The 25,278-nt window shown below is 45.9% G+C and overlaps 1 protein-coding gene across 3 annotated transcripts in view; it reads left to right on the top strand.

Annotated features, from left to right (window-relative positions):
- The window catches only part of SPECC1 (sperm antigen with calponin homology and coiled-coil domains 1), a 227,679-nt gene extending 209,443 nt beyond the window's left edge, over positions 1-18,236 (top strand). For all 3 annotated transcript variants that reach the window (XM_026448174.2, XM_026448175.1, XM_026448176.1), the window contains 3 exons: positions 509-625; positions 9,178-9,237; positions 17,454-18,236. In XM_026448174.2, the coding sequence (XP_026303959.1) occupies positions 509-625; positions 9,178-9,237; positions 17,454-17,543 (267 nt within the window). In that variant the 3' untranslated portion in view covers positions 17,544-18,236. The remainder of the gene's footprint in view (positions 1-508; positions 626-9,177; positions 9,238-17,453) is intronic.
- Positions 18,237-25,278: the final 7,042 nt, after the last annotated feature.

The raw sequence follows: 25,278 nt of genomic DNA, 5'->3' as shown, positions 1-25,278 counted from the left end.
TGGTGGTGATGATGGGAATGGTTATGAAGGTAGTGATGATGGTGGTGATGATGGGAATGGTTATGAAGGTATGATGATAGTGGTGGGGATGATGGTAATTGTTATGAAGGTAGTGATGATGATGGTGGCGATGATGATGATGGTGATATTGATTCTTCCTTGACTACATGAGTCTGGGAAATGCCGGCATGTACAAAACTAATCAGGCGGATTAATTTGAGAATAAGATATCTTTGAGCCTTTGATGACTCTCCTGAGGGATGGACAGAAATCCTCTAGTGTTTGAGCACTGAAGGCTTTTCCTCAGTGCTATCCTGTGAATGGAGTTGGGCAACACCAGGCCATTCCTGGTACCAAAACGAAATGTACTCTGAGCAAATTTGGGAAGTTTATTCTTATGTTGCCTTACTGAAAAATCCAAAGGTAGATTCTCATCCCAGTCTTCCTCATCTGTGATACTGCACAGTTTGCAATAGTATTTGTTTATTATGACTTTTCTCTCCTGCAGAACATTGACATCACCAATTTCAGCAGCAGCTGGAGCGATGGCCTGGCCTTCTGTGCTCTGCTCCACACCTACCTGCCTGCCCACATCCCCTACCAGGAGCTGAACAGTCAGGAGAAAGTAAGTCATGGCCCTGTCACCTTGGTTATCCTCTAGGAAATGCAGGGGGATTCCTAACTGAGAAACCCCACTGTGGGAGGGGCTAACAGGCCTGAAGTAGAAGTTGGGGTATTGATACCAGGTATAGATTACTCGTGAATGTGTGACTGCACCGTGGAATCCCATCCTCAGCAAATCTTCCTCAGCTTCCCTTCTGAGGAATCTCACCTTCATGGTTTCAAGACCTTGGCCAGCATTTTTCAAAGTCTATTCCAAAGAACCAGAAAGCACCAACAAAAAGAATTCCCTGCTCAGATAAGTCTGGGACACTGTATATTGCATCACATTTTCAGAGAGCATGGTGCCTGTTAACACGTTAAAGACTTCAAGAAGTCCTACATTAAGAAATCTGTGTGACCGTTTAACCCAACACAGATCAGATCCACATAACCTCTTTACTTACATTTGTTTATTTTACTACAATCACCATAACAAGGGTTGGCAAATTTTCCCTGTTAAGGGCCACGTAATAGACTCAGTGGGTCAGTTGGTCTCGGTCACAACTATCCAACTCTACCATCGGGCTAAAGAGGCCATTGATCACTTTGTAAATGAATGGGCATGGCTGCGTGCCAACAGAACTTTATTTACAAAAACAGGCTATGAGCCAGATTTGGCCCATGGTCAGCAGTTTGCCAACCCCTGACCTAGAACCTCCTACAAAATGTCCCACAGAGAATACTTTGGAAAATGCTGTGCTGGGTCCTGCTGTTGGTCACTCAAGAATTTCTTGTCAAGCATTGGGCACTGTCATAAGAAAACAATAAACAGTAGAGACGTTCTGCACCCTCATGAGCTAGACAGACAATAAGCAAGCGAGTAGATTTATAACAAGTAAAATTATGAATGAGCAAGGATAAGTGGTCAAAGAGCCCGCAGAGAAACTCAGTGCTGTGAGACTGAGTGACAGGGATCACATTTAGACCAGGGAGACTGCAGCAGTGATGTCAAAACTGGCGTCGGGGCTGGGCACAGTGGCTCACGCCTGTAATCCCAGTACTTTGGGAGCCTGAAGCAGGTGGACACCTGAGTTCAAGAGTTTGAGAGCAGCCTGCGCAACATGATGAAACCCCGTCTCTACTAAAAATACAAAAATTAGCTGGGCATGGTGGTGTGCACCTGTAATCCCAGCTACTTGGGAGGCCGAGGCAGGAGAATTGATTGAACCCGGGAGGTGGAGGTTGCAGTGAGCCAAGATCGCACCACTGCACTTCAGCCTGGGCAACAGAGCAAGACTCCATCTCAAAAAAAAAAAAAAAAAAGGAAAAAAAGAAACTGGCATTGGAAAGTAGAGGAGGCAGCAGTGCAGAGCCAGGGCTATGGAGCAGCTGCAGCTGCTGGGGAACACCTTGGTGTTGTCCAGGCCGTGGAAGAAGGCTGGTTGGCTGGATGTGGTTAGTGGGGCCAGAGAGGCTGTGCTGACCCAGGGAAGCTGAGGGGCAGACCCTGTAGCTGGGCTGATCCAGGGAGTCCAAGGGGTAGAGGCTGCAGAGCTTCCCCACAGCTCTGGTTTGGCCTCACCCACTAACCACTAGGGTGGTAGCAACGCAGATGGAAAGACCTAGAAAGATTCAAAATATGTCTCAGACAGAATCAACTGGACTTAGTGACAGATTGGTTGTAGGGGAGGAGGAGAGGAAGGAGTCAAAGATGATGCCCTGGTGTCTAGTTTGAAAGGGCCATTTTCTGAGATGGGGAGGGCATAGATATGTTTAAAAGCTCTGTTTCGATTATCCCACATCAGGATTTAAATAAAGTACAAAGAAGGGTCATAGCAATGACAATAACTGAGCAAAGTAATTTAGTTTTTTAAGGTGTTAGAATTCTCCAGAGAAGCAAAACCAAAAGAGAGAGAGAGAGTGTGTGTGTGTGTGTGTGTGTGTGTGTGTGTGTGTGTGTGTGGGGGTGGGGGTGTGGAGGGGTGGGGGCCAGGGAGAGAGATATATTCTAAGGAACTAGCTCGAGATTATAGAAGCTAGCAAGTCCAACATGTGCAGGGTAAGCCAGCAGGCTGGAGACTCAGGGAAGAGCTAATACTGCAGTCCCAATGTGAAGGCCATTTGCTGGTGGGATTCCCTCTTCTTGGGTGAGGGTAGCCTTTTCTATTAAGGCCTTTGCCTGATTAGATGAGGCCCACCCACTCTAAGTGGGGTCATTTGCTTTGCCCAAAGTCTGTTGTCAGGCCATGCATGGGGGCTCAGACTTGTAATCCCAGCACTTTGGGAGGCCAAGACAGGAGGATCACTTGAACCCAGGAGTTTAAGACCAGCCTAGGCAACATAGGGAGACCCCCATTTCTACAAAAACAAATTTTTTTTAATTAGCTGGGCTTGGTGGCACACATCTGAGGTCCCAGCTACTCGGGAAGCTGAGGTGGGAGAGTCACTTGATGCTGGGAGTTTGAGGCTGTAGCAAAGCTGTGATTGCACCACTGCTGTCCAACCTGGGTGACAGAGACCCTGTCTGAAACAAACAAACAAAAAAGCTTCACAGAAACATCTAGAATAATATTTGGCCAAATATCTGGGTACCATGCCCATCCAAGTTGACACATACAATTAACCATCACAGAATGTATTAAAATCTTTAAATTACTTTTCTGTGGGGTGCTTCATTTGTGAAGCAGGCTGGACAGGATTATTAAACATTCTGGGGGGAAGGTGTTTAAATCATGTGAAGTCTGAGGTGCTGTGAAATACGCAGGTGGTGATGGCAGGCAGGCAATTGCGCAGCAAATCCAGAGCTGGATGGGAGAGCAGAGCTGCAAACAGATCTGGGGGTCGTCCATGAAGAGATCCATGCTGTCTAATGCAGGTTCCTGAGATGATGGGAATGTTCTGTATCTGCACTGCCCACAGGGCAACCACCAACCATACCTGCTCTTGAGCACTTGAAATATGACAGATGTGACTGAAGACTGAATTTTTAATTTCGATGTTAATTTAAGTAGCCACATCATGTGTGGTTGCCATGTTGGACAGCATGGGCACAAATGGAATTTAAAGTCGTCAGACTGAAGGAGAGCACCCAGTCCTTTGGACTTAGGGAAGCACAGAGAGGGAGAACCGAGGAACACACCTGGGAACCCCAGTGTTTGTCGTGGAGGTAGAGGAGGAGGACACAGCAAAGGGTTCCGGGAAGGAGCAGCCAGAGAGGCGGCCTGAGTTGGGGCCACAGGCTGCAGCGGCCTCACGGGTCACAGGTGTGATCTATGCATTCATTCCCTCCCTGCCCTCTTGATGTCGTAGTCTCTGCTTTTCTGATATGCCGTTTGGAGATAACTGAGGAAATAGTGGGCATGAAAGCACTGAAAATAGTCAGAAGGCCTTCCTAACACTGCTGGGTGAAGCCCACACATGCACACATCCGTGTCCTCCTGGCAGTGTGTGGGCGTCACTCCCTGCAGTCATCCACACAGACTGGCTGCTTTGTCCTGGAATCAGCATGGCTCTGTTGGAAAATCATGGAGCTAATAGTGTTTGTGCTCAGGCTCCGAACTGTGAGCCTTGCCTCCTGGGCCAGAGCCCCTGTGTCTGGTGCTAGTCTCTGTGATTCCGAGGGCAGAGGCTCCTCCAGCAGCTGCCCAGACCTCCCGCAGCTGTGGCAGCATGCAGTGGGGGCAGGCTGAGGCCATGGCATAGGCCCCTGTTCCCTACATGCAGAGTTGAATTTCTTCCCCAGACCGATCACCCAACCCCCGGGGAGTGTGGAGGGCAGCATGTGGGAGACTGCGGGTCTGTGATGAGAGTCCAGGTCGGCCCTGGATGTCTGGTATTTTTCATTTTAGGATCTATTTGGCCTCACAGTAATCTTGAGTTGGGTTGTGTCCCAGAGCCTAGGATTTTATTTGCTAATTACAGCCCATTTGCCACTCCCTGAAGGAACAACCAGCCCCCTGTTTCCTAAATTCCCCATCCTGGCCACACTCTGGAGGAGCTACAGTGGCTGCAGTGACATTTCGCCACTTCTTGGTGTGTGGCTTGCCCTGGGTGATGCTGGCATTCTTTTTGGTGAGAGAGGCCATATCTATCACAGTTACAGGTGTGGGTTTTCAAAATAACGTATCCCAACAGGCAAACCCATACAGTATAAAACTGAGCACACGGGAGGAATCTTACTAGTGCAGAGTGGGGAAAGAGCAGGGAAGATTTTCTAAAAGTGTGTTAGAAGCTGGATTTCACAGGAAGCAAGTGGATGTGAATGCAGCACACACCTTGCATCATCAGGATGAGAGGCACATCTGTCCAGCCTCAGCTTGGAGCCGTGTTCCCCTGTGTGCTGAGTGCCAGGGCATTTTTTTTTAAATTATTATTTACACATGCATCAGAAAGGGCACTAAGAGAAGCCTTTCATGTTTGTAAACTCTATTAAAATCAAAATCTAAAAAGTATATGATAGAGTTGTTGATAGCCCAGAATGTATAGAAATTAAGAGTTTCCCCACCTGAATGGAAGCAATTAGTCTTCTATGATAGTAAAGAGATATATGATCACAGGGCGTGATATACAGTCCGTGGAAGATTTTGTCATTTTGTTGTTGCTGTTTTGAGACAATCTTACTCTGTCGCCCAGGCTGGAGTGCAGTGGTGCCATCTCAGCTCACTGCAACCTCTGCCTCCCAGGTTCAAGCAATTCTCCTGCCTCAACCTCTCGAGTAACTGGGACTACAGGCACATGCCACTACACCTGGCTAGTTTTTATATTTTTAGTAGAGATGGGGTTTCATCATGTTGGTCAGGCTGGTCTCAAACTCCTGACCTCAGGTGATCCACCCGCTTCAGCCTCCCAATAGTTCTGGGATTACAGTAGTGAATCACTGTGCACAGCTGTGTTTGTTTCTATTGTTTTCAGTAAAAGGATAGGGCATTCACTTGTCCGCCTATGCAACTCTCTGCTTAGTCCAGACAGACTCAGGTGGTGGACTGGAGCGTGCTTATGTCAGTGTCTGAAATGAATGAAGTGTGACCCCGAGAGGGGGAACTCTAGGATCGGCGTCCATTCTCCCGTTGGTTTTGAGTGTGAGGCCCAACAAGCACAGCCCCTCAAGTCTTGCCGGTGACAGAGTTTCACCACAGATTGGGTGCTTAGGCTGTCCTAGAACTGGAATGTCCCAGGCCTGCACCATCCTCTCCCGACCAGGGCAGACTGAAGCAGTGATGGCATCACCCTGCCCGGCCCCTGTGGGCTGAGCCGCATCTGAAGCTTACAGCCCATGGGGGAAGTGAGACCCTTCGGAGCTGCTGCTTGTCTGTGGCTTCTGCCTCCCAGGGCCTCTGCACAGTGATGGTGACAGTGATCAAATGAAAGAGCACTAGGATAATAACACTTGGTCACAGATGTTCTGCTGCTGCAAAAATGAATAAAAGTCACTGTTGTGAATAAAAAACCACCCCCTCTCTGTATTCCATGTCACCCTGTGTACTGTTTCAGGGTATTTTGAGACAGTTTTTCATCAAGGGATCCTCCCACATCAGGCTTTGGAGTAACTGGGATTACAGGAGCGTGCCACCATGCCCAGCTCCCCCTGTGTTTTCACAACAGATATTGAACACAGAAGAAACAGCATGCAGCACCCTGTGAAAACACAAGCGGTGCCAGGCGTAGTGGCAGACACCTGTAATCCCAGCTACTCTGGAGCCTGAGGCCAGGGGATCCCTTGAACCCAGAATTTTGAGGCTACGGTAGTGAGCCCATCTAAAAGAAAAAGAAAAAGAAAACATAAGTGGTTTCGTTAGAATCAAGCTGGAAAGTTTTTGCATAAAACCTTGAGTTTAGAAATGCCTTCTCATTAGACCTTACTAGTAATCAATGAATACAAATTAAAATAATAAAATATTTTCAGCCTGACACATTTGGCAGAGACAGTACAGGAAAATGGCCACTTATACACTATTGCTGGAACCAAAAATTGGGATAATGCTCTAGAAAGCAATGTTTGGCATTACATATTAAAAGCCATAAAATATTTGACTTCTGGAACAATGGCGGCCTAAACACTGGCTAAAAAACCCCCCACCTCTTCAAAAACTAAGCAAAAGAGCCTTGAAGTAAAGACAAAGGCTTCAGTAGCACCAAAATAGGAGATTGCTGCCAGTAATTTGGGCTAAATGGAAGGAAGCCAGGAGTGCACAGCTCCTGTCTCAACAAAACAGAGTAGCGTTAGGGAAACAAGTGTGTAGTTTCCAGCGCATGCCCGCTCCTTTCCTTTAATTTCAAGGAACGGGCATGGCAGCTTGGGCAGGATCACCACAAATCAGCAGCTTTCCACGGCATGGGCCACAGACTGGAAGAAAATGTGGTGGCCACATCTTTCTGTTTTTCGGTGACCTGGTGCCTAGTGTTTGCTTCAGTGTCAGGGAAAACCTGTCGCTTCAGACTTTAGATGTTCAAGCAAGGGCAGAGAGTGAGAGCTGTGGGGGAAATGGAAAAGTGTATAAAATGATGTATGAAATCTAAAATATATAATTATGTATAAAATCTAAACATATAAAATTAAGAAATTTGGCCAGGTGCAGTGGCCCACGTCTGTAATCCCAGCAGTTTGGAAGGCCTAGACAGGCGGATCATCTGAGGTCAGGAGTTCAAAACCAGCTTGGCCAATATGGTGAAACCCAGTCTCTACTAAAAATACAAAAACAAAACAAAAAAAAATTAGCCAGGTGTGGTGTTGCATGTCTATAATCTCAGCTACTGAGGTGACTGAGAAACGAAAATCACTTGAACCTGGGAGGCAGAGATTGCAGTGAGCTGAGCTCGAGTCACTACACTCCAGCCTAGGTGACAGGGCAAGATTCCATCTCAAAGAAATTCCACTGAAGAACATAAAACTGAGTATGTAAATAAACATTTATCTCTCAATTATACGTAATATAACAATTTAATTAAATTTTAATATAATCCTAATAATTTTGAAATGAATTTTGGAATGGGAGAAGCATGATCAAATGATTCTTAAGTTCATCTAGATGAACACACATCAGAGAATAGCTAGGAAGAGTCCACAAAAGAAGCCACACACTAGGGCTGAATGATTGTGGAGCACCACCATTAATGTTCTAAGGAGAAATTATTTTCCCTGTCCAGCCAGCCCGTTAACTGATTGTGATGGTAGAAAAGGGAAATTTTCATACATCCAGAAAATATGTCTCCCCATATTCTTTCTTAAGAAGGAAACCTGCGCAATAGAATGGGAGTAAAATCCAAAAATCAGTGAGGTTCTGGAGGGCTTGGAGCTGAAGGGTTTCATAGAATGATGAGATGATTAAGAGCTCGAGGCTGTGATAAAGGAGATGAGAAGCTGTGCGAGGAGGCCAGGGTCCAACTATGATGCAGGCCTTCTGTGTCAGAACAGAATGGCAGCAGCCATGAGGAGAATGTTAGGACTTAAAAGCAACAGTCAGAATGGGCAAGAAGCCAGATGAGAAGGAGGCATGAAGTTCTCCTCCCAGTAGGGAAAAACCCCAAACAAGCAGAAATTGTAGGAAAAAACCAAACTTTTGAAGAAAGGCAGGGTCCAAATCTGGAGCACACTAAAATGTGGGGTGATTTTGGACGACTGGTAGAGTAACAGAGGAACTCCTTTGAATGATGCTTTGAGTGGCGAAGGTCACGATGGTGGAACTGTAGAGGACACGTGCCCAGAACTGACTTCTGTGATGCTGCTTGTGGTTTTCAGCTTCCGGAATCATTCTAGTCAAGAGAGCACAAAGGACTTAAATGTGCTTCCAGAAAAGGAAGCAAATATTCTCAGCTGTGGCAGTTTACAACTTGACCAGGTAGAGGGAAGAAAGGGGAATTTACTCCTGACATATAGAGTCAGGAAGTGTCCACACCCAATGGGACAAAAAATAGAAGTTCACGGATATTATTTAAGGTCACAAACATAGCTAATATTAATATGGGCACAAAAATTAGCTATGTGTCTACAGTGTAAGGAGGAGGCAGATGCATGGTGCCTGAGTCCTCATTTGTCCTGGAGGAAGTCAGTAGAAAATGCCTTCATTTTAGAAATCAAGTAGTAGTCGTGTAAGCATATTACAGAGATATGGAAATAATCCATAACTAAACAGAAATTGAAAGGCAGTTCTCTGAAGGATCAGGATTGAAGGACCAGGTTTTCATTTTATTTAAATACAATCTATATATACTACAATATATGCATTTATTACCTTGATAATTTTTTTGTTAATAGCATCATGATTAAGCAACTTTGTTATGCAACAGAATGTGTATGCCATAAATCTTGCAAAGTGTAAATTACTTAAATCTTGACAAAGCTAAACAAAAATTTATCTTTGGTAGGTGTCAATCAGTAATGTTAGTTTTGGTGCAGTTGCAACCTGTTTTTTTTTTTTTTTTTTCCCTAAACTGAGACCATATTTTGTACACTTGACTTACTATTCTTTGTTTTATAATAGTGAATAATCTATATGGGAATATCTGTTGATGTTCTTTCCTGGCAAAAGCTATATATTTTAAATTACTGATTCCAGTCTCCTTGTCTTTTTAACCTAGAAGAGGAATCTTTTGTTGGCATTTGAAGCAGCTGAAAGTGTAGGCATCAAACCCAGCCTGGTAAGTATCCTATTTTGTATCCTTGTGATACTTTAATTGTTTGAGAAATAACTTTATGCCATCTGATAAACGATTTCTTGTAGAACATTGACATCTGTTTGCCAAAAGTCTGTTGCTCTCAATACCTGATATAGAGTTATCCAGCTGATATAATCACATATGAACATATGATTTAGAGATTTTCAAGTCTAAGAGATTTTCAGTCACATAAGGTTTCATATGGACCAATTTCAGTTCTGGAAACACAGTGGACTGAATTATTATTAGAGCCCTCTTGTTCAGAGCACCTAGAGATCTGAATAAAATGCTATTTTAAAAAATAACAACACATAGCTAAGCTCTCAGGAAAGAATGGGAAATACCCAGATGCCAGAAATGTAAAACAAAGCAGAAACCAGGCACAACTGAGCCTGCAAAACTCGACAGGGCCAGGTGGGGGACGGTGGGCCAAGCCAACACCAAGTCTGCATATAGCCAAGGCTCACAACATGCTGCTCTTCTTAGTGAAAGCAGAAATCTCTAAAACTCCACCAGCCAGCCCAACGAGGTGATAAAGAAACTGGTCTCCACCTGGGATTTTGTGCACGTGCGCGCACGCAGAGAGAGGAAAAGAAGAGAAAGAAAAGAGAGACAGTCTCTTGCAAGGAAAGGAAACAGGACCAGATGAGGTTTAGAGTCCAAATTTATAATATCTGTGCTGCATGAAGCCCTTGGTATACTCTTGGATGCAGGAAGCCCCTGGGCTGATACTACAGTGGCTACTAAAAAGTGACAAAACACTTGAGAAAATGATCTACTTGAGCTAGTCAGCAGATATAGCAAACAAAAGGATTATCTACCAGAACTTGAGATGATAAACAATAAGAGACTACAAAAAGACTATTTAAACATATGAAAGAGATAAAAGGAGGAATAGAAACCACAAGGAAGGAAGGATTCTATTTAAAAGAGAGATTTGTAAAAAGAATCAAATAACACTTCTAGAAATGAAAATTTGGAATTAAGACCACAATATGTGTTGCCACTCATTAGATACAGCAGAAGAGAGAAATACTAAATTGGAAAATAAATATGGGGAAATCACCCAAAATATAAAAGACATTAAAATATATAAAATATAATGGTAAGGTTGAATTAGTACATGTTCAGCTTCAAGAAATGGAGAACCCAACCAGCAGTTACTTAAACCATAAAAATGTTAATTTTCTTAACAACAGTAGTTTTAGGACTGGTTCACCACTCAGTACTATAATCAAAGCCCCAGAGTGTCTCCTATCCATGCTCACCATCTTTAATCTGTTGCTTTTGTCCTCATGTTTGTTTCTTTGTGGTTGAAGGTAGCTGCCAAACTTCAGACATCACTTCCACCTATAGGACAGGAAGAAGGGAAAGAGATAAAGCAAGTGCCTTCTATCTTTCCCTTTAAAGAATGAAAGTAAAAGGCTCCCTGGGTTTCTCCAGCTCATTGGCAGTTCTCTGTTACATGGTCCCCAGCTGCAAGGGCATTTGAGGAAGTGAGTGTATGAACAGTTTTCAGTTTCGTTAGTGGGAAACCTGCAAGGGAGAGAGCTTGGGAATGACTGTTGGGCTATCTAAATAATAGTGTCTGTCTCAGAGTTTAAGAGACATAGACCAAAAAAGTAAGGCGATGGCCATGCCCAGAGGGAATTCCAGATGAAAAGGATAGAAAGAATGGAATGGAGACGGTATTTGAAGATATGATGCCTGAAAATTTTCCAGAATGATGAAAAGATAATGAAAGAGTCCACAGATTCTTTAGTCATCTCAAGCAGGATGAATAAAACAAAATATCCATCCAGACACATTATAATGAGACTACAGAAAAAGCAAAGACAGATAATCTATTAAAAATTTCTGCTAACCAGTAATAAAAATACAACCTAGTAGGAAATTATCAAAGGCTAGAATAGAAAATTTGTAGAAGAAGATCACGAATGGTCAATGAGGATTTTTAAAGATGTTCAGTCTCATTAGGGATCGGGAAAATCTAAGCTGAAATAAAAATGAGATACAATTCCGGCTGGGTGCAGTGGCTCACCCCTGTAATCCCAGCTCTTTGGGAGGCCGACGTGGGTGGATCACCTTAGGTCAGGAGTTCGAGACCAGCCTGGCCAGCATTGCAAAACCCTGTATCTACTAAAAATACAAAAAATTAGCTAGGCATGTTGGTGCGTGCCTGTAATCCCAGCTACTTGGGAGACTGAGGCAGGAGAATTGCTTGAAACCAGGAGACGGAGGTTTTAGTGAGCCAAGATTGCAGCATTGCACTCCAGCCTGAGCGACAAGAGCAAAACTCCATCTCAAAAAAAAAAAAAAGATACAATTCTAACCCTCAAAGCACATGGGGAATCTGAGAAATGAAAAAGTGAATGTACATCTATTGTGAAATCTCATCACCATGAGCAGTGCTATGCCAGTATAATTTTGAAACAGCATGGACAGTTTTTTGGAAAAATACAAGTATATGTCTTCAAATATTAAATGTAAATATTCCTACAAAACTTACTCAAAAAGAAATAAAACTTTAACCATTAAAGAGGTTGAATTTGTGCTTTAAAATGTAGTCACACACACAAAGAAAAAATATCCCCATCAGCCCAGATTTTGCTAAATTTTTAAGACACAGATATTCCTATTGTGTATTTACAAGTCCAGGAAATTTAAAAATGAGTGAGGAAACTTACACATCTGACCAGGGTGGAGTAGCAGGGATCTCCCTTCAGAAACAACAAAACTAACGAGTACCAACAGAGAGATCAGGTAAGGAAAAAGATACAGTGAGACCTTGTTGGAAGATTGTATTTTACACAGAATACATTTTTCTTTGTAGTGTTGTAATTAATATTTACTTCTTTCTAAATTTAATCTTTTTCTTAATTTTCGTCTAATGCGCTTTAGCAGTTAGGGAATGAGGTCATTTTGTTGTCCTAGTTGTCAGAGCCAGGGGTTTTGTCTGTGTGGATGGTCTGTGAAGAGCTGCTGACACACATGATAATTAATCTCAAAGGCACTTAGGAGTGTTTGTGAGCACTTTCCCAGCTTATTCCACCAACAAAATAGAAATTTCCTACATTCTTAAATTTGCTTTTCAATACTTGGATGTGGATTGAAAAATCCAGTATATTACACATGACACTTTAAAACTACACCCAGTCAGAAGTGACAGCAGTAATCCCCAAATCTTCAATCAAGTTCTGTTGTTAGATTATGCCAGGAAAAGTATATGTTTATATTCAAGTAAATATAAGTTTCTGGGGTATAACATATTAGGATGAGATCTTTGTTTTTATGATTTCAGCTTTTATTTTAGATTCAAGGAGTACATGTACAGGTTTGTTACATGGGTACACTGGATGATGCTGAGGTTTGGGGTATGATTGATCCTGTCACCCAGGTAGTGCACATAGTAGCCAATAGTTTTTCAGCCCTTGCCTCCCTCCCTCCCTTCTTCCTCTTGTAGTCCCCAGTGTCTACTGTCCCCATCTTTATGTCCACGACTACCCAGTGTTGAGCTCCCACTTGTAAGTGAGAATATGCCTTATTTGGTTTTCTGTTTGTGCATTAGTTTGCTGAGGATAATGGCCTCTAGCTGAATCCATGCTGCCGCAAAGGCCATGATTTTGTTCTTTTTATGGCTGCATAATATTCCATGGTATATATGTACCATGTTTTCTTTATCCAGTCTACTGTTTTTTTTTTTTTTTTTTTTTTTTTGAGATGGGATTTTGCTCTTTTTGCCCAAGCTACAGTGCAATGGTGCAGTCTTGGCTCACTGCAACCTCCGTCTCCCAGGTTCAAGCAATTCTCTTGCCTCAGCCTCAGCCTCCTGAGTAACTGGGATTATAGGCGTGCATCATCACACCCAGCTAATTTTTTTTTTTAGTAGAAATGGGGTTTCACCATGTTGGCCAGGCTGGTCTCGAACTCCTGACCTCAGGTGATCCACCTGCCTCAGCCTCCCAAAGGGCTGGGATTACAGGTTGTGAGCCACCGCGCCTGGCCCTTTATCCAGTCTACTGTTGATGGACACCTAGATTGATTTCATGCCTTAGCAATTGTGACTAGCACTGCGATGAACATAAGTGTGCATGTGTTTTTGGTAGAATGATTTCTTTTCTTTTGAATATATACCCAGTAATGGGATTGCTGGGTCAAATGGTAGTTCTGAGTTCTTTGAGAAATCTCCAAGTTGCCTCCACAGTAACTGAACTAATTTACATTTCCACAAAGAATGTATTCCCTTTTCTCCACAGCCTTGTCAGCATCTGTTACTTTTTGACTTTTTATCAATAGCCATTCTGACTGGTGTGAGATGATGAGATCTTTAAAAGTGAAGCTCTATAGTGTTCCCCAGATATTAGAAAGTGTTCTTCCTCAGCCACCATGTAAGGAGAGCATCTTAGCCCAATTGCAGGTGTGAGCAGCTCCCCAGAAAAGGAATTAGGTGAGGAAGGATATGTGACATCACTGTCATAAAAACAGCCAAAACATGTGTCCCCAGGGCTGCTGTGTCTTTACCAGGCCATGTAGTTCATGAGGGCTATTGCTCACTGCATGCCAGCATGCCCACCAGGACAGCCGCTGCAGGACTGGGTGCTGGCATGCCCCCGTGGAGGGAGATCACCACACAGCAATTCCTGAGGCATGGCTGGGCCTACTCTGCAAGCGTAAACATGATGAGCTGTGCTTAAATAGCTAATTTGTGCTTTATTGTGTGAAAAGCTTTTTTTTTTTCATATTTACTGTATGTATTTACTGTTTCCATTCTGGACATTTTTCACGTATGGACTTGTTGGACCCTCACGGAGGTCCTGCGAGGTGGATGCACTCTACAGGAGGAAACTGAAGCACATGGCTTTTGAGCAGGAAAGGCAAGAGGCAAGGCCAGGCAGGCAGCTCCAGAGCCCATGCCCTCAACCACCCTGACAGCTGTGTCCGCCTTCTGGACATAACTTGTTAGTTTTAGACCTTAGTGGATTTTTTTTTTCTTTTCTTTTTTTTTTTTTTTTTTTTTTTTTTTTTGGTACTATTGTAAATGGTATTGTTTTTCTTATTACAAAATCCATTTGTTCAATCGGTATATAGGACAGCAATTGACTTTTGTATACTAACTTTGTATCCTGAGACTTAGCTAAACCTGCGTCTAAATGCTTTGGGATTTTCTAAACAATCACATCATCTGCAAATAAAGGCAGTTTTATATCTCCCTTTCCAATCTGCATGCCATTTGTTTCTTTTTCATGCCGTTTTGCACTAGCTAGAACTTCCAGGATGGTTTTTTTGTTGTTTTTGTTTTTGATTTTGAGATGGAGGCTTGCTCTGTCACCCAGGCTGGAGTGCAATGGCGTGGTCTCGGCTCACTGCAACCTCTGCCTCCCAGGTTCAAGTGATTCTCCTGCCTCAGCCTCCTGAGTAAGTGGGATTGCAGGCACCTGCCACCATGCCTGGCTAAGTTTTTTGTATTTTTAGTATAGATGGAGTTTCAACATGTGTGCCAGGCCCGTCTTGAACTCCTGACCTCAGGTGATCCACCCGCCTCGGCCTCCCAAAGTGCTGGGATTACCGTCCAGTACAGTTTTAAATAGGACAGATGAGAAAGGGCATCCTTGCCTTGTTCCTGATTTTATGGGGGGAGTGTTCAAGTCTTTCACCATTCAGTATGATGTCAGCTGTTGGGTTTTAAACATATCCTTTATTAGGTGAAAGAGGTTCCCTTCCGTTCCTAGTTTGTTGAGAGTTACCACATATAAAAACTGTCTTGGTTGTGGAATTTTGTGTGATGCTTTTTCTTCATCTGTTGATTTGATCATCTGGTTTTTCTCATTCAGTTAGTTAATGTGATGAATTACATCAGTTTACGAATGTTGAACCAGCCTTGTGTTCCTGGGATGAACCTCACTTGATCATGATGTATTATAATTTGTAGGTTAATAGATTGTGTACTCATGAGAAATTGGCATGTAGATTTCCTGTAATGTTTGTGTCTAGTTTTGGTATCAGGATAATTTTGGGATCATAGAATGAGTTGGGAACTCTTCTCTCCTCTTCCATTTTTTGAAGAGATTGTATAGAATTGGTATTATTTCTTCCTTAAATATTCAATAGAATTCACAAGTGAAATCATCTGGGTCTGGTATCTTTGGAGGGTCTTAACTACTAATTCAAACAAATGTCATGCACTTTAAGATTGTTACTAATGCAGCATACTCTGTCTTCTGAAATGTACAAAATATCTTCACAAATTGTCAAATATGATGTTAACAATGTACTAAATATTTTTAGTTCAGTTATGAAGTTCAAGCGTGTAAAATAGTCTGCTCAAAACTGTCAATATTGGCTGGGCGCGGTGGCTCAAACCTGTAATCCCAGCACTTTGGGAGGCCGAGATGGGCGGATCACGAGGTCAGGAGATCAAGACCATCCTGGCTAACACGGTGAAACCCCATCTCTACTAAAAAAATACAAAAAAACTAGCCGGGTGAGGTGGCGGGCACCTGTAGTCCCAGCTACTCGGGAGGCTGAGGCAGGAGAATGGCGTAAACCCGGGAGGCAGAGCTTGCAGTGAGCTGAGATCCGGCCACTGCACTCCAGCCTGGGCGACAGAGCAAGACTCCGTCTCAAAAAAAAAAAAAAAAGAAAGAAAATATTAAAACTGTCAATATTGACTGGATTTTCCCTCTCGGAGATTAAAGACACACCCTTCCCATCATACAGAGGAAAGTGTGCAGTGTGCCATCTCTCTTGTGTTTGTAGGCATCCCTTCTTTTTCCAGAGCTCATCTGTCTCCCAAGTTGTATGCCCAATTCTTCATCACTTCCTTTCTGTAAGTCATGTTAGCAACCCGCCTTGGTAAGGATTTTAGCTTGCCAGGCCTCAGTCTCTGTCCAGTCATGACTACAGCAGTGTAGGTAGAAGGAGACATTCTATCCTTGTATTCTGTGGAAGTTTGTTTTTCTTTTAAAATTGTCCTAGGTGTACCTGCATGGAATGTTCTACCAACTCCTCTTCCACTCCTTTCCCATGATTAATGATATGCTGATAATTTTTTAGCATCACCAGGGAGCAGAATAGGTGAAGTCTGTTCAGATGTTGAATTGGGACGAATGGCTCATTAACAGCCTCAGCCAGCTCTGTCAACGCCCAGGAACGGGTGTGCTAAGTTCAGCCTTACTTCCATGGCATCTCTGCTTCTGGCTTTACGTCAGGGTCCTTTCTTACTATTCTCTTGTAACCACACAGGAATCCTAATTCAATCCCAAAGTTCATTATTAAATATGTCCAGTGGCACAAATTTCAGAAAAGTTTGACTGAGCGCCTGACAAGATGCCCACCTTCTTGCCCTTCCCTTTCTGGCCTGGACATTATGCATGCTCATTACAAGCTTACTCGCAAAATGAACAAAAATAGTAAAAACCAGCAAATTAGCAAAAGTAAAAATAAAAATAAGCCAAAAAAATCACCAAACTATGTTAAATAACAACAACAAAAACATGTTAAACGGTAACACTTAATGCTGGTAAAATAAATGGTTGCATTTGAAATTGGTTCAAGGCTTTTGTGATAATCCCACTCTTAGGAAGTTATCTTGAGGGACTAGTTCGACAGAAGAAAACAATACTGCACAAAGATCCTGATCGCAAAGTCTGTGGTGCTGACGAGGTGAGCATACACAGCAGCCATGTCCCTTGTTGAACAGCAGTTTCCCTGGTCAGTGCGCATCCACTAGAATGGCAGCCCACACAATGGCACAGCAGCACGGGGACCCGGGTGTGAAATGCTCAGCCCACGTAATAGCACAGCCCACATAATTGCACCTGCACTGCGCTGGGAGCCTGGGGTATTAGAGGTGGCTTCAAATGTGATTTAGAAACTTGGAAGTCATTTTAATAGTGAAATTATGGGTGAGTTTTGCTTTTTAAAACTTGTTAAAATGCTGTCATATGCTTAAAAGATGAAAGTGGTGGAGGTCATGTTTTCCATTTTTGGAAAGAGACAGTATCTCCTGAATAAGTGAGAGGGAAAGGCCTTTAACCCATCGTTTTCAGCACCACCTGTGCTGGTCTTCACATTCTGTCTGTGTAAGTGGAGGGTTTCCAGGCAGTGTAAGCCCTAACTGAACTGGATTGAAGTCCTTGAGGGGAAGAGGTCTGTGATGTTCTGACTTGTGATCTATCCCCCATTCCCTTCCCCTGCAGGAACTCAGCGAGATGCTGTACACGGACCGGCCCGACTGGCAGAGCGTGATGCAGTACGTGGCCCAAATCTACAAGTACTTTGAGACGTAACCATGGAGGGCCTGGAGCAGCCACCACTGCCACCTGCTGCAGCTTGTCCTGGAAGCACCTGATCACTGTCCACTGACCCTGCTCTGCCCACCACCCAGCTGCCTAGACTTCAGAGGCAGGCTCAATCCAAGTGGACCAACACCCAAATAAGAAAGAGTGGGTCCCACTGTGTACCTGTCTCAAATGCAGACTCAGCTGGACTGTAAATTGGGGACTCTTTGATCTCCCATGGGATGCTTCTAAAGAGCCCAGCCTCCCTCCTTCCAGACCAAAACCCCACACCCAGGCTTGTTTTGCTGATTACATTGGGTGACTGAACACATCATCTTCACAATTTCAGACAAAGAGCATCTCCAAATCAGTCTTTTGGTTGCTGTTGTTAAAAATATCCTGGCTTTGCCTTTATGAAACCTTTGCCCTTGGCTGGGTGTGGTAGCTTGTGGCTGTAATCCCAGCACTTTAGGAAGCCAAGGCAGCAGAATCATTTGAGCCCAGGAGTCCAAGGCTGCAGTGAGCTGTGAGCATACCCCTGCACTCCAGCCTGTGTGAAAGAGCCAGACCCTGTCCCAAAAAAACAATAAACAAAAACCAAAACTTGGCTCTTGTGAACCCTCCCTTCCCCCCTCCCCCCAAAGAAAGAAAACAACAAAACACAAAAACTAAACGTTTGTTCCCGGGCAATGTGGAAACGTGCGCACTCAGCCCTTTGGGGAAAGATGGGAGTTCTAGGTAACAATATTAACACCTAGAACTTGATTCACTTTTAGCTCCCACAGTCCCTTATTTGATTCATTGTAGCAAAAGGAAAGCCTGTGAGAATGCAAGGGAGCCCCTGGCTGCTTTACTGGAGCCCCTGGGAGGCGCCCCACACCTCTGCCACCGCAGTCTGTGTGCTCCCTAGCAGCCGGTGGCTTTCACACTAGAGAAACTGCAGTCCTCATCCCTGCACCTTTGTCCTCCCGTTCGTTCACACTCCAAATCACACCCACACAGGCTTGTCCCCCACAGAACTTGACAGGAGGTCACATGTGTGTGAATGGCCTGTGTCTGCTGTGCAGGATGGAGCAGGCTGAGGATGTGTGCCTCTGGGGATTCTGGGCTGACAGCAAATCCGGGCAGTATTTCAGCTCTGGACTGATTTGGCCTTTAGTGCTTCCCCAGGCCTCTTACATCGGCATAGGAAAAAGAAGCCCTTAGGGGTGGGCGGTGAAGGCCCATTTATACTTAACAAAGAAGAATGCAATTGCCCTGGCACCGTGGCAACAGAGCCCCCCCCAGAGCCGCCCCATTCCCTCAGAAGTGCTTGGTCTGGCCCGGGTGCCCATCTGGTGGCTCTGTGGCATTCTTCTGGGCAGATCTGTATGCACTACACAGTGAGTGAGGGCGTGGCTCACACAGGTGGTTGAGGGAAATAGGTAATGCCCATCCCTTGCTGTTTTAAGTGCCAAATAGCCCATTAGTGCCCCTCCAACAAAGGATCATCCTTCCAGTGTGTCACCGAGAATGACAGTGACTGCCATTACTACTCAAAGTACATTCTGATTGCTGATCTGAGCCACTGGTTCAGAGCCAGGTTCTAGAGGCTGCAGGTCTAGCCCCTGACCATTCCTGGAGAGGTAGGAGCTCAGTCCCCTCCTCCAAGCCAGACCTTTGCAGAGGTGGCAGCTGGGCTGCACAGGTCAGCGGATCTCTGAGTCTCAAGCCACCTTGAGACTAACAGGACCCCAGCCCTGTTAGTGGGTCCCAGCCGCGGCTCTGCATCAGAACCTCCAGCGGACCCTTTTGAAAACACTCTTGGCTGCCCTAGTTGGTTGACTTCAGAATGTCTGGAATGGGACCAGAGATGCAGTCTACATGTTTTGAAAGTTCTTTAGGCAACTGAAGCACAGCTGCATGGAGCACCACTGAGGAGTGGACACCTTTCCCCGGCAGCCACAAGACAGGCAGCCTGGAGCTCCTGAGCAGCTGTTTGGTGATGGTCATTACATCACCCATGCCTTTGTATTTAAATGAAACTTGACACAGTCACAACCAATTCAACCTGAAAGTTATTACTTCTGCTGCTTCAGGCACTTGTCTGAAGCATTTTTTATTAACCCTGTACTTGTACTTTACCCACCATTAAAGTGGGGGAAAGTAATATCCCAAGTAGTTGAGTTGAGCTGCTGGTTGTTAGATTTAAGCTGGAATTACTCCAGGGTTGTATGTGGGGAAGCAATAGCTGTCTTGGGATACCCGGAGTGGGAGTGGGTGTTTTCTGTTTTTTATTTTTGGTTCTGTTTTTTATTTTTATTTTTACTTATTGATTTTGAGACGGAGTTTCATTCTTATTGCCCACACTGAAGGGCAATAGCACCGTCCCAGCTCACTGCAACCTCTGCCTCCCGTGTTTAAGCGATTCTCCTGCCTCAGCCTCCCATGTAGCTGGGATTACAGGTGCCCACCGCCACACCCAGCTAATTTTTTTGTATTTTTAGTAGAGAGGGGGTTTCACCATGTTGGCCCAGCTGGTCTCAAACTCCTGGCCTTGGGTTATCCACCTGCCTCGGCCTCCCAAAGTGCTGAGATTATGGGCATGAGCCACCAAACCCGGCTGTTTTTTTTGTTTGTTTTTGTTTGATAGAGTCTTGCTGTGTCGCCCAGGCTGGAGTGCCAGTGGCGCAATTTCAGCTCACTCGGGTGAGCCACCACATCCGGCCTGTGATTGGCTCCATTTTGAGTGATTACGTGTGAACCATCCAGAACCAGCTCTGAGCAATGGTGTGGTTTCCCTCCTGCTTCGCTGGGGCCATACCAGCCCCTCTCCAATGGGAGCCCAAGTTGCCAATGACTGTGGCCAAACTCCCCCATTTTTGTCTGTATCCTGCTCTCTTTTAGGTTAAAAAGAAGGACAGAAACATGAAAGGCCATGTGTAATTTATTTTTACAACTCAAGGAGTTTCCCCGACCACCATTTTTTTTTGCCAGTGGGTGTGCATGTAGAAGAGGAATGCCATGTCCTGTCCATAGAAACACACATGGTGGTGAGGCCTGGTGGCTCATGCCTGTAATCCCAGCACTTTGGGAGGTTGAAGTGGGAGGATTGCTTGAGCCTAGGAGTACGAGACCAGCCTGGGCAACATGGCAAGACCTCTGACTCTACAAAAAAAAAATTTTTTTTCTTTTCTTTTTTTTTTTGAGAGAGCATCTCACTCTGTCACCCAGGCTAGAGTGGTGTGATCTTGGCTCATTACAACCTCTGCCTCCCAGGTTCAAGCGCCTCCTGAGTAGCTGGGATTACAGCCATGTGCCACCATGCCTGGCATATTTTTGTATTTTTAGTAGAAACAGTTTCACCATGTTGACCAGGCTGGTCTCGAACTCCTGACCTCAAGTGATATGCCTGCCTCAACCTCCCAAAGGGCTGGGACTACAGGGGTGAGCCACTGCGCCTGGCCCAAAATTGTTTTTTAAAATTAGCTGGGTACAATGACAGGCACCTATAGTCTCAGCTGCTTGGGAGGCTGAGGTGGGAGCAGCACTTGAGCGCAGGAGTTTGAGGCTGCAGTAAGCTGTGTTTGTGCCACTGCACTCTGGCCTGGGCAAAAGAGTGAGGCCCTGTCACACACACACACAGAAAAAGAAAACAAATACAGGTGGTGTTTCGGGGAAGGGCGGGTTCTGCTGGGGTCCAGGAACTGTGACTGATGGCCTCAGGAGTCCAGGAATAGGCCTTCTAGCACAGCAGCTAGTAGGGCTCCCCCAAGCCATCCGCTGGCGTGTGGAGGCGCAGGACCTGGGGGACGCAGTCCCCACCCCAGCTAGGCCAAGCGGTAGGGTTTTTAGGTCTGTTTTTAACAGAGCTCAGAGCACCAGGTGAAGGTGGAAAGTTGGTAAACTGGGAAAATAAGGTCAGCATCTTACATTTTCTTTTCTCAGCAGAGCGTGCCATTCCCAGTTTCTGTCCTGAGGCTTTCAGAGGCCTGTACACCAGCCACGTTTCTTTGCATCTTCCCTCAGCCAGTACAGTCATTTAAAATTCTTTGGTGGTTCTGAAGATCCTTTTTTTAATGTATAATTTTTACATGAAAGACAGCTGCAAAATGCAAGCCCCAGTAGAGTAGGGGAGTTTTTCAAGGCGAGAAGTCACTGTCCTCTGCATGGAACATGGATTGAATTTTCCTTGTCTGATGGTAGCCCCCGGCCCCCGCCCTGTGGGGATAACATTCTCAGGAGCTTCTCTTGTCCTAGCCCGTTTCATTTCAAAAACAATATGTCTTTTGTTTTCCTTTTTCATGCGGTTATTGTTTTACAGCTTTTGTAGAGACCAACCCAAGTAGATGCCGGTGGGAGTTAGATAAAAACACACATCCCCAGGGCACAAGCCATCCAGCGGTGAGGAATCTCTGCCATGCTCTCTTCCCTACTGTCCACAAATGTTACAGAGACTCCCTTAGCCTCCCCCTCCTTTTCCCCACTGAGGGGCGGCTTGTGGAGATGGAGGACTCGGGCCCATAGATGCAGACCACCTGCCAAATCTAGCAATAGCTCTCACCCTTCCAAAGCTCGAGTGCCATTTTGAGATGACCTACCAATGACATGCAGTAAGGGATATAACCTCACAGCCTTTTTAGAAGCATTTTGAATATCTACAGTTGCCTCAATTCACTGGGCATTTCACTCCTCTGAACCAGGTTAGAATTTTGCTAAATCTGTAGCATCCTGAGTAGCACACTAATTTTAACTACATTAGTTGAATGTAATTGATACATCTGTGGCCTCGTCGTGTCTGTAAAGACCACACTAGATTCTACTCAGCAGTGTTAGGATGTGACATGCTAATTAGATGTATTTATTCACAGGAAAGTGTATGATAAATGACTGTAATATTTCTAATAAATATATTTTGTTTCTGATTTTTTTCTCAGTGACATTTATCATTAATATTTTTTGAAAGTGCCACGCTTACACTGAGTGTTTTCAAACCAGCATCTTCATGCATATATTCCTTGTTGGGTCACAATCTCCACGGCAGCTGCTCTTGTGGGGTGGTGCTGGAATTTTCGGCAGAGGACTGGGCTCCTGCTGGCTCCTCCACTTCCCGTGTACAGCTTTCTTGCTGAGGCCACAGGCTCATACGAAGATCACCCTTCAAGGCCTACCCAGGACACTGCTAAGCTGTGCAGATGTGCACACAATATGTGCAATGTCATACGTGTGAGTAAATGCCAACCGAGACCCCGGAAACCACTCGCAGGGGGAATTATGCCAAGATTGAGGAGGCAAGGTGAAGAACTTTTTTTTTTTTTTGAGATGGAGTCTAGCCCTGTCGCCAGGCTGGAGTGCAGTGCCACAATCCCGGCTCACTGAAACCTCCGCCTCCCAGATTCAAGCGATTCTTTTGCCTCAGCCTCCCGAGTAGCTGGGACTACAGGCACATGCCACCACACCCAACTAATCTTTGTTTTTTTTTTTTTTTTTTTGAGACGGAGTCTTGCTCTGTCGCCCAGGCTGGAGTGCTGTGGCCGGATCTCAGCTCACTGCAAGCTCCGCCTCCCGGGTTTACGCCATTCTCCTGCCTCAGCCTCCCCAGTAGCTGGGACTACAGGCGCCTGCCACCTCACCCGGCTAATTTTTTTGTACGTTTTAGTAGAGACGGGGTTTCACCATGTTAGCCAGGATGGTCTCGATCTCCTGACCTCGTGATCCGCCCGTCTCGGCCTCCCAAAGTGCTGGGATTACAGGCTTGAGCCACCGCGCCCGGCCTAATCTTTGTATTTTTAGTAGAGAACAGGGGTCACCGTGTTGGCCAGGATGGTCTGGATCTCTTGACCTCATGATCTGCCCGTCTCGGCCTCCCAAAGTGCTGGGATTACAGGCTGGAGCCACCAAGCACGACCGAAGATACTTTTTTAAACGATTGCTTCCTTACCCCTCCCTAGTTCATGTTTTCTTGTACATAGTTACATTTCTTCCTTGCTATACTACAAATCCCTAATTTTCGTTGGCCAGAGAAATAGATTTGAGACTGAGCTCCCATCTCCTCGGCTGCCACACCTGATTAAAGCCTTCTTCCTTGGCAATCCTCATCTCAGTGATTGGCTTTTTGTGGGTGAGCAGCTTAGGATCTAGGCTGAAGCCCTGAGGCTTCAGTGACAAAATCTGTTTTTCATAATGCTATCTGTCTTAATTGTCCTCAAGAATTAGTATTTGAGTGCTCTCTAGATTCTCCTTTGTCACTTTTTCTTTTTTCTTTTCTTTTCTTTGTTTTTTTTTTTGAGAGGGAGTCTTGCTCTGTGGCCCAGGCTGGAGTGCAGTGGCCTGATCTCAGCTCACTGCAAGCTCCGCCTCCCGGGTTTACGCCATTCTCCTGCCTCAGCCTCCGGAGTAGCTGGGACTACAGGCGCCCGCCACCTCGCCCGGCTAGTTTTTTTTGTATTTTTAGTAGAGACGGGGTGTCACCATGTTAGCCAGGATGGTCTCGATCTCCTGACCTCGTGATCCGCCCGTCTCGGCCTCCCAAAGTGCTGGAATTACAGGATTACAGGCTTGAGCCACCGCGCCCAGCCCTTTTTTTTTTTTTTTTTTTTGAGGCAGTCTTGCCCTGTAGCCCAGGCTGGAGTTCGGTGGCGTGATCTCGGCTCACTGCAACCTCCGCCTCCCAGGTTCAAGCGATTCTCCTGTCTCAGCCTCCCGACTAGCTAGGACTACAGGCGCGCGCCACCACGCCCAGCAAATTTTTGTATTTTTAGTAGAGACAGGGTTTCACCATGTTGGCCAGGCTGGCCTCGAACTTCTGACCTGAAGGGATCCGCCCGCCTTGGCCTCCCAAAGTGCTGGGATTACAGGTGTGAGCCACCGTGCTCGGCTGTCACTCTTCTTAAATTTCACTGGTGCTCGCGGGCTGCACAGTCAGGACCGACTAGAGGCTAGCAACCCCGGTGGCACCTGGCCTTCCCCGACCCGCCGCACTGCCCCTGGGCAGATGTGCGCGGCGGCTGCGGCACAGGGTGGCAGCGGCTGCTCGGCCCCATCCTAAGGCAGCGGAATGCCCAGAGCTGGTCCCTGGCTCCAGGCGCAGGCCGAGTAGAAGCTAGGCGGGCAGCGGCGTAGGCCTGCCCTTCCCGCCGGCCAGACAGCCCGCTCTGACCCAGCCATCCGGCTCCGCTTGCATCCTGGCAGCGCGGACCCTGGGGCAACTTCGCTGCGGTGGCCAAGCCAGGAGCGACCAAGCGATGGCGGCACAGGGGCGGGAACTGGCCCGCACCCCTGAACAGAGCAAGCCAAGGAGCAGGTGCGCCGGCGGCTCTGTGAGGCGTCACTCATGACAGGCAGGCTGGGCGCTGCCATCCGGAACCCTCCCAGGGACGACCCGCCAGCCCAGGCCGGCGCCGGAGCTGCAGCACCACCTGCAGGCCAAGGAGTTTTTTCTGGGAGGCTGGAGCTTCCGTTGCAGTGACGTCACAAGTGCACATGCGCACTGGTGTGTAACGGACTGGCTTGGCCTCACCTGCATGGCTTGGCCTTACCCACGAGGCTTGGCGGTGGTCGCTTGGCTTGGCGGTGATCGTTTGGCCTGGCGGTGGTCGCTTGGCTGGGCGGTGGTCGCTTGGCTTGGTGTGGCAGTGATCACTTGGCTTGATGTGGCAGTGATCGCCTGGCTTGGCATTTCTGGCTTGGCGGTGCTCCTTTCACAGATTGGAAACCGCGGGCTTTCCTGCCGGGAGGTTGTGGCCCAGGCAGTAGCTCTCTACTG

Source organism: Piliocolobus tephrosceles, chromosome 16 (genome assembly GCF_002776525.5).
Source record: "Piliocolobus tephrosceles isolate RC106 chromosome 16, ASM277652v3, whole genome shotgun sequence".
Lineage (NCBI taxonomy): Eukaryota > Metazoa > Chordata > Mammalia > Primates > Cercopithecidae > Piliocolobus > Piliocolobus tephrosceles.
This window is presented reverse-complemented; position numbering and strand designations above follow the sequence as displayed.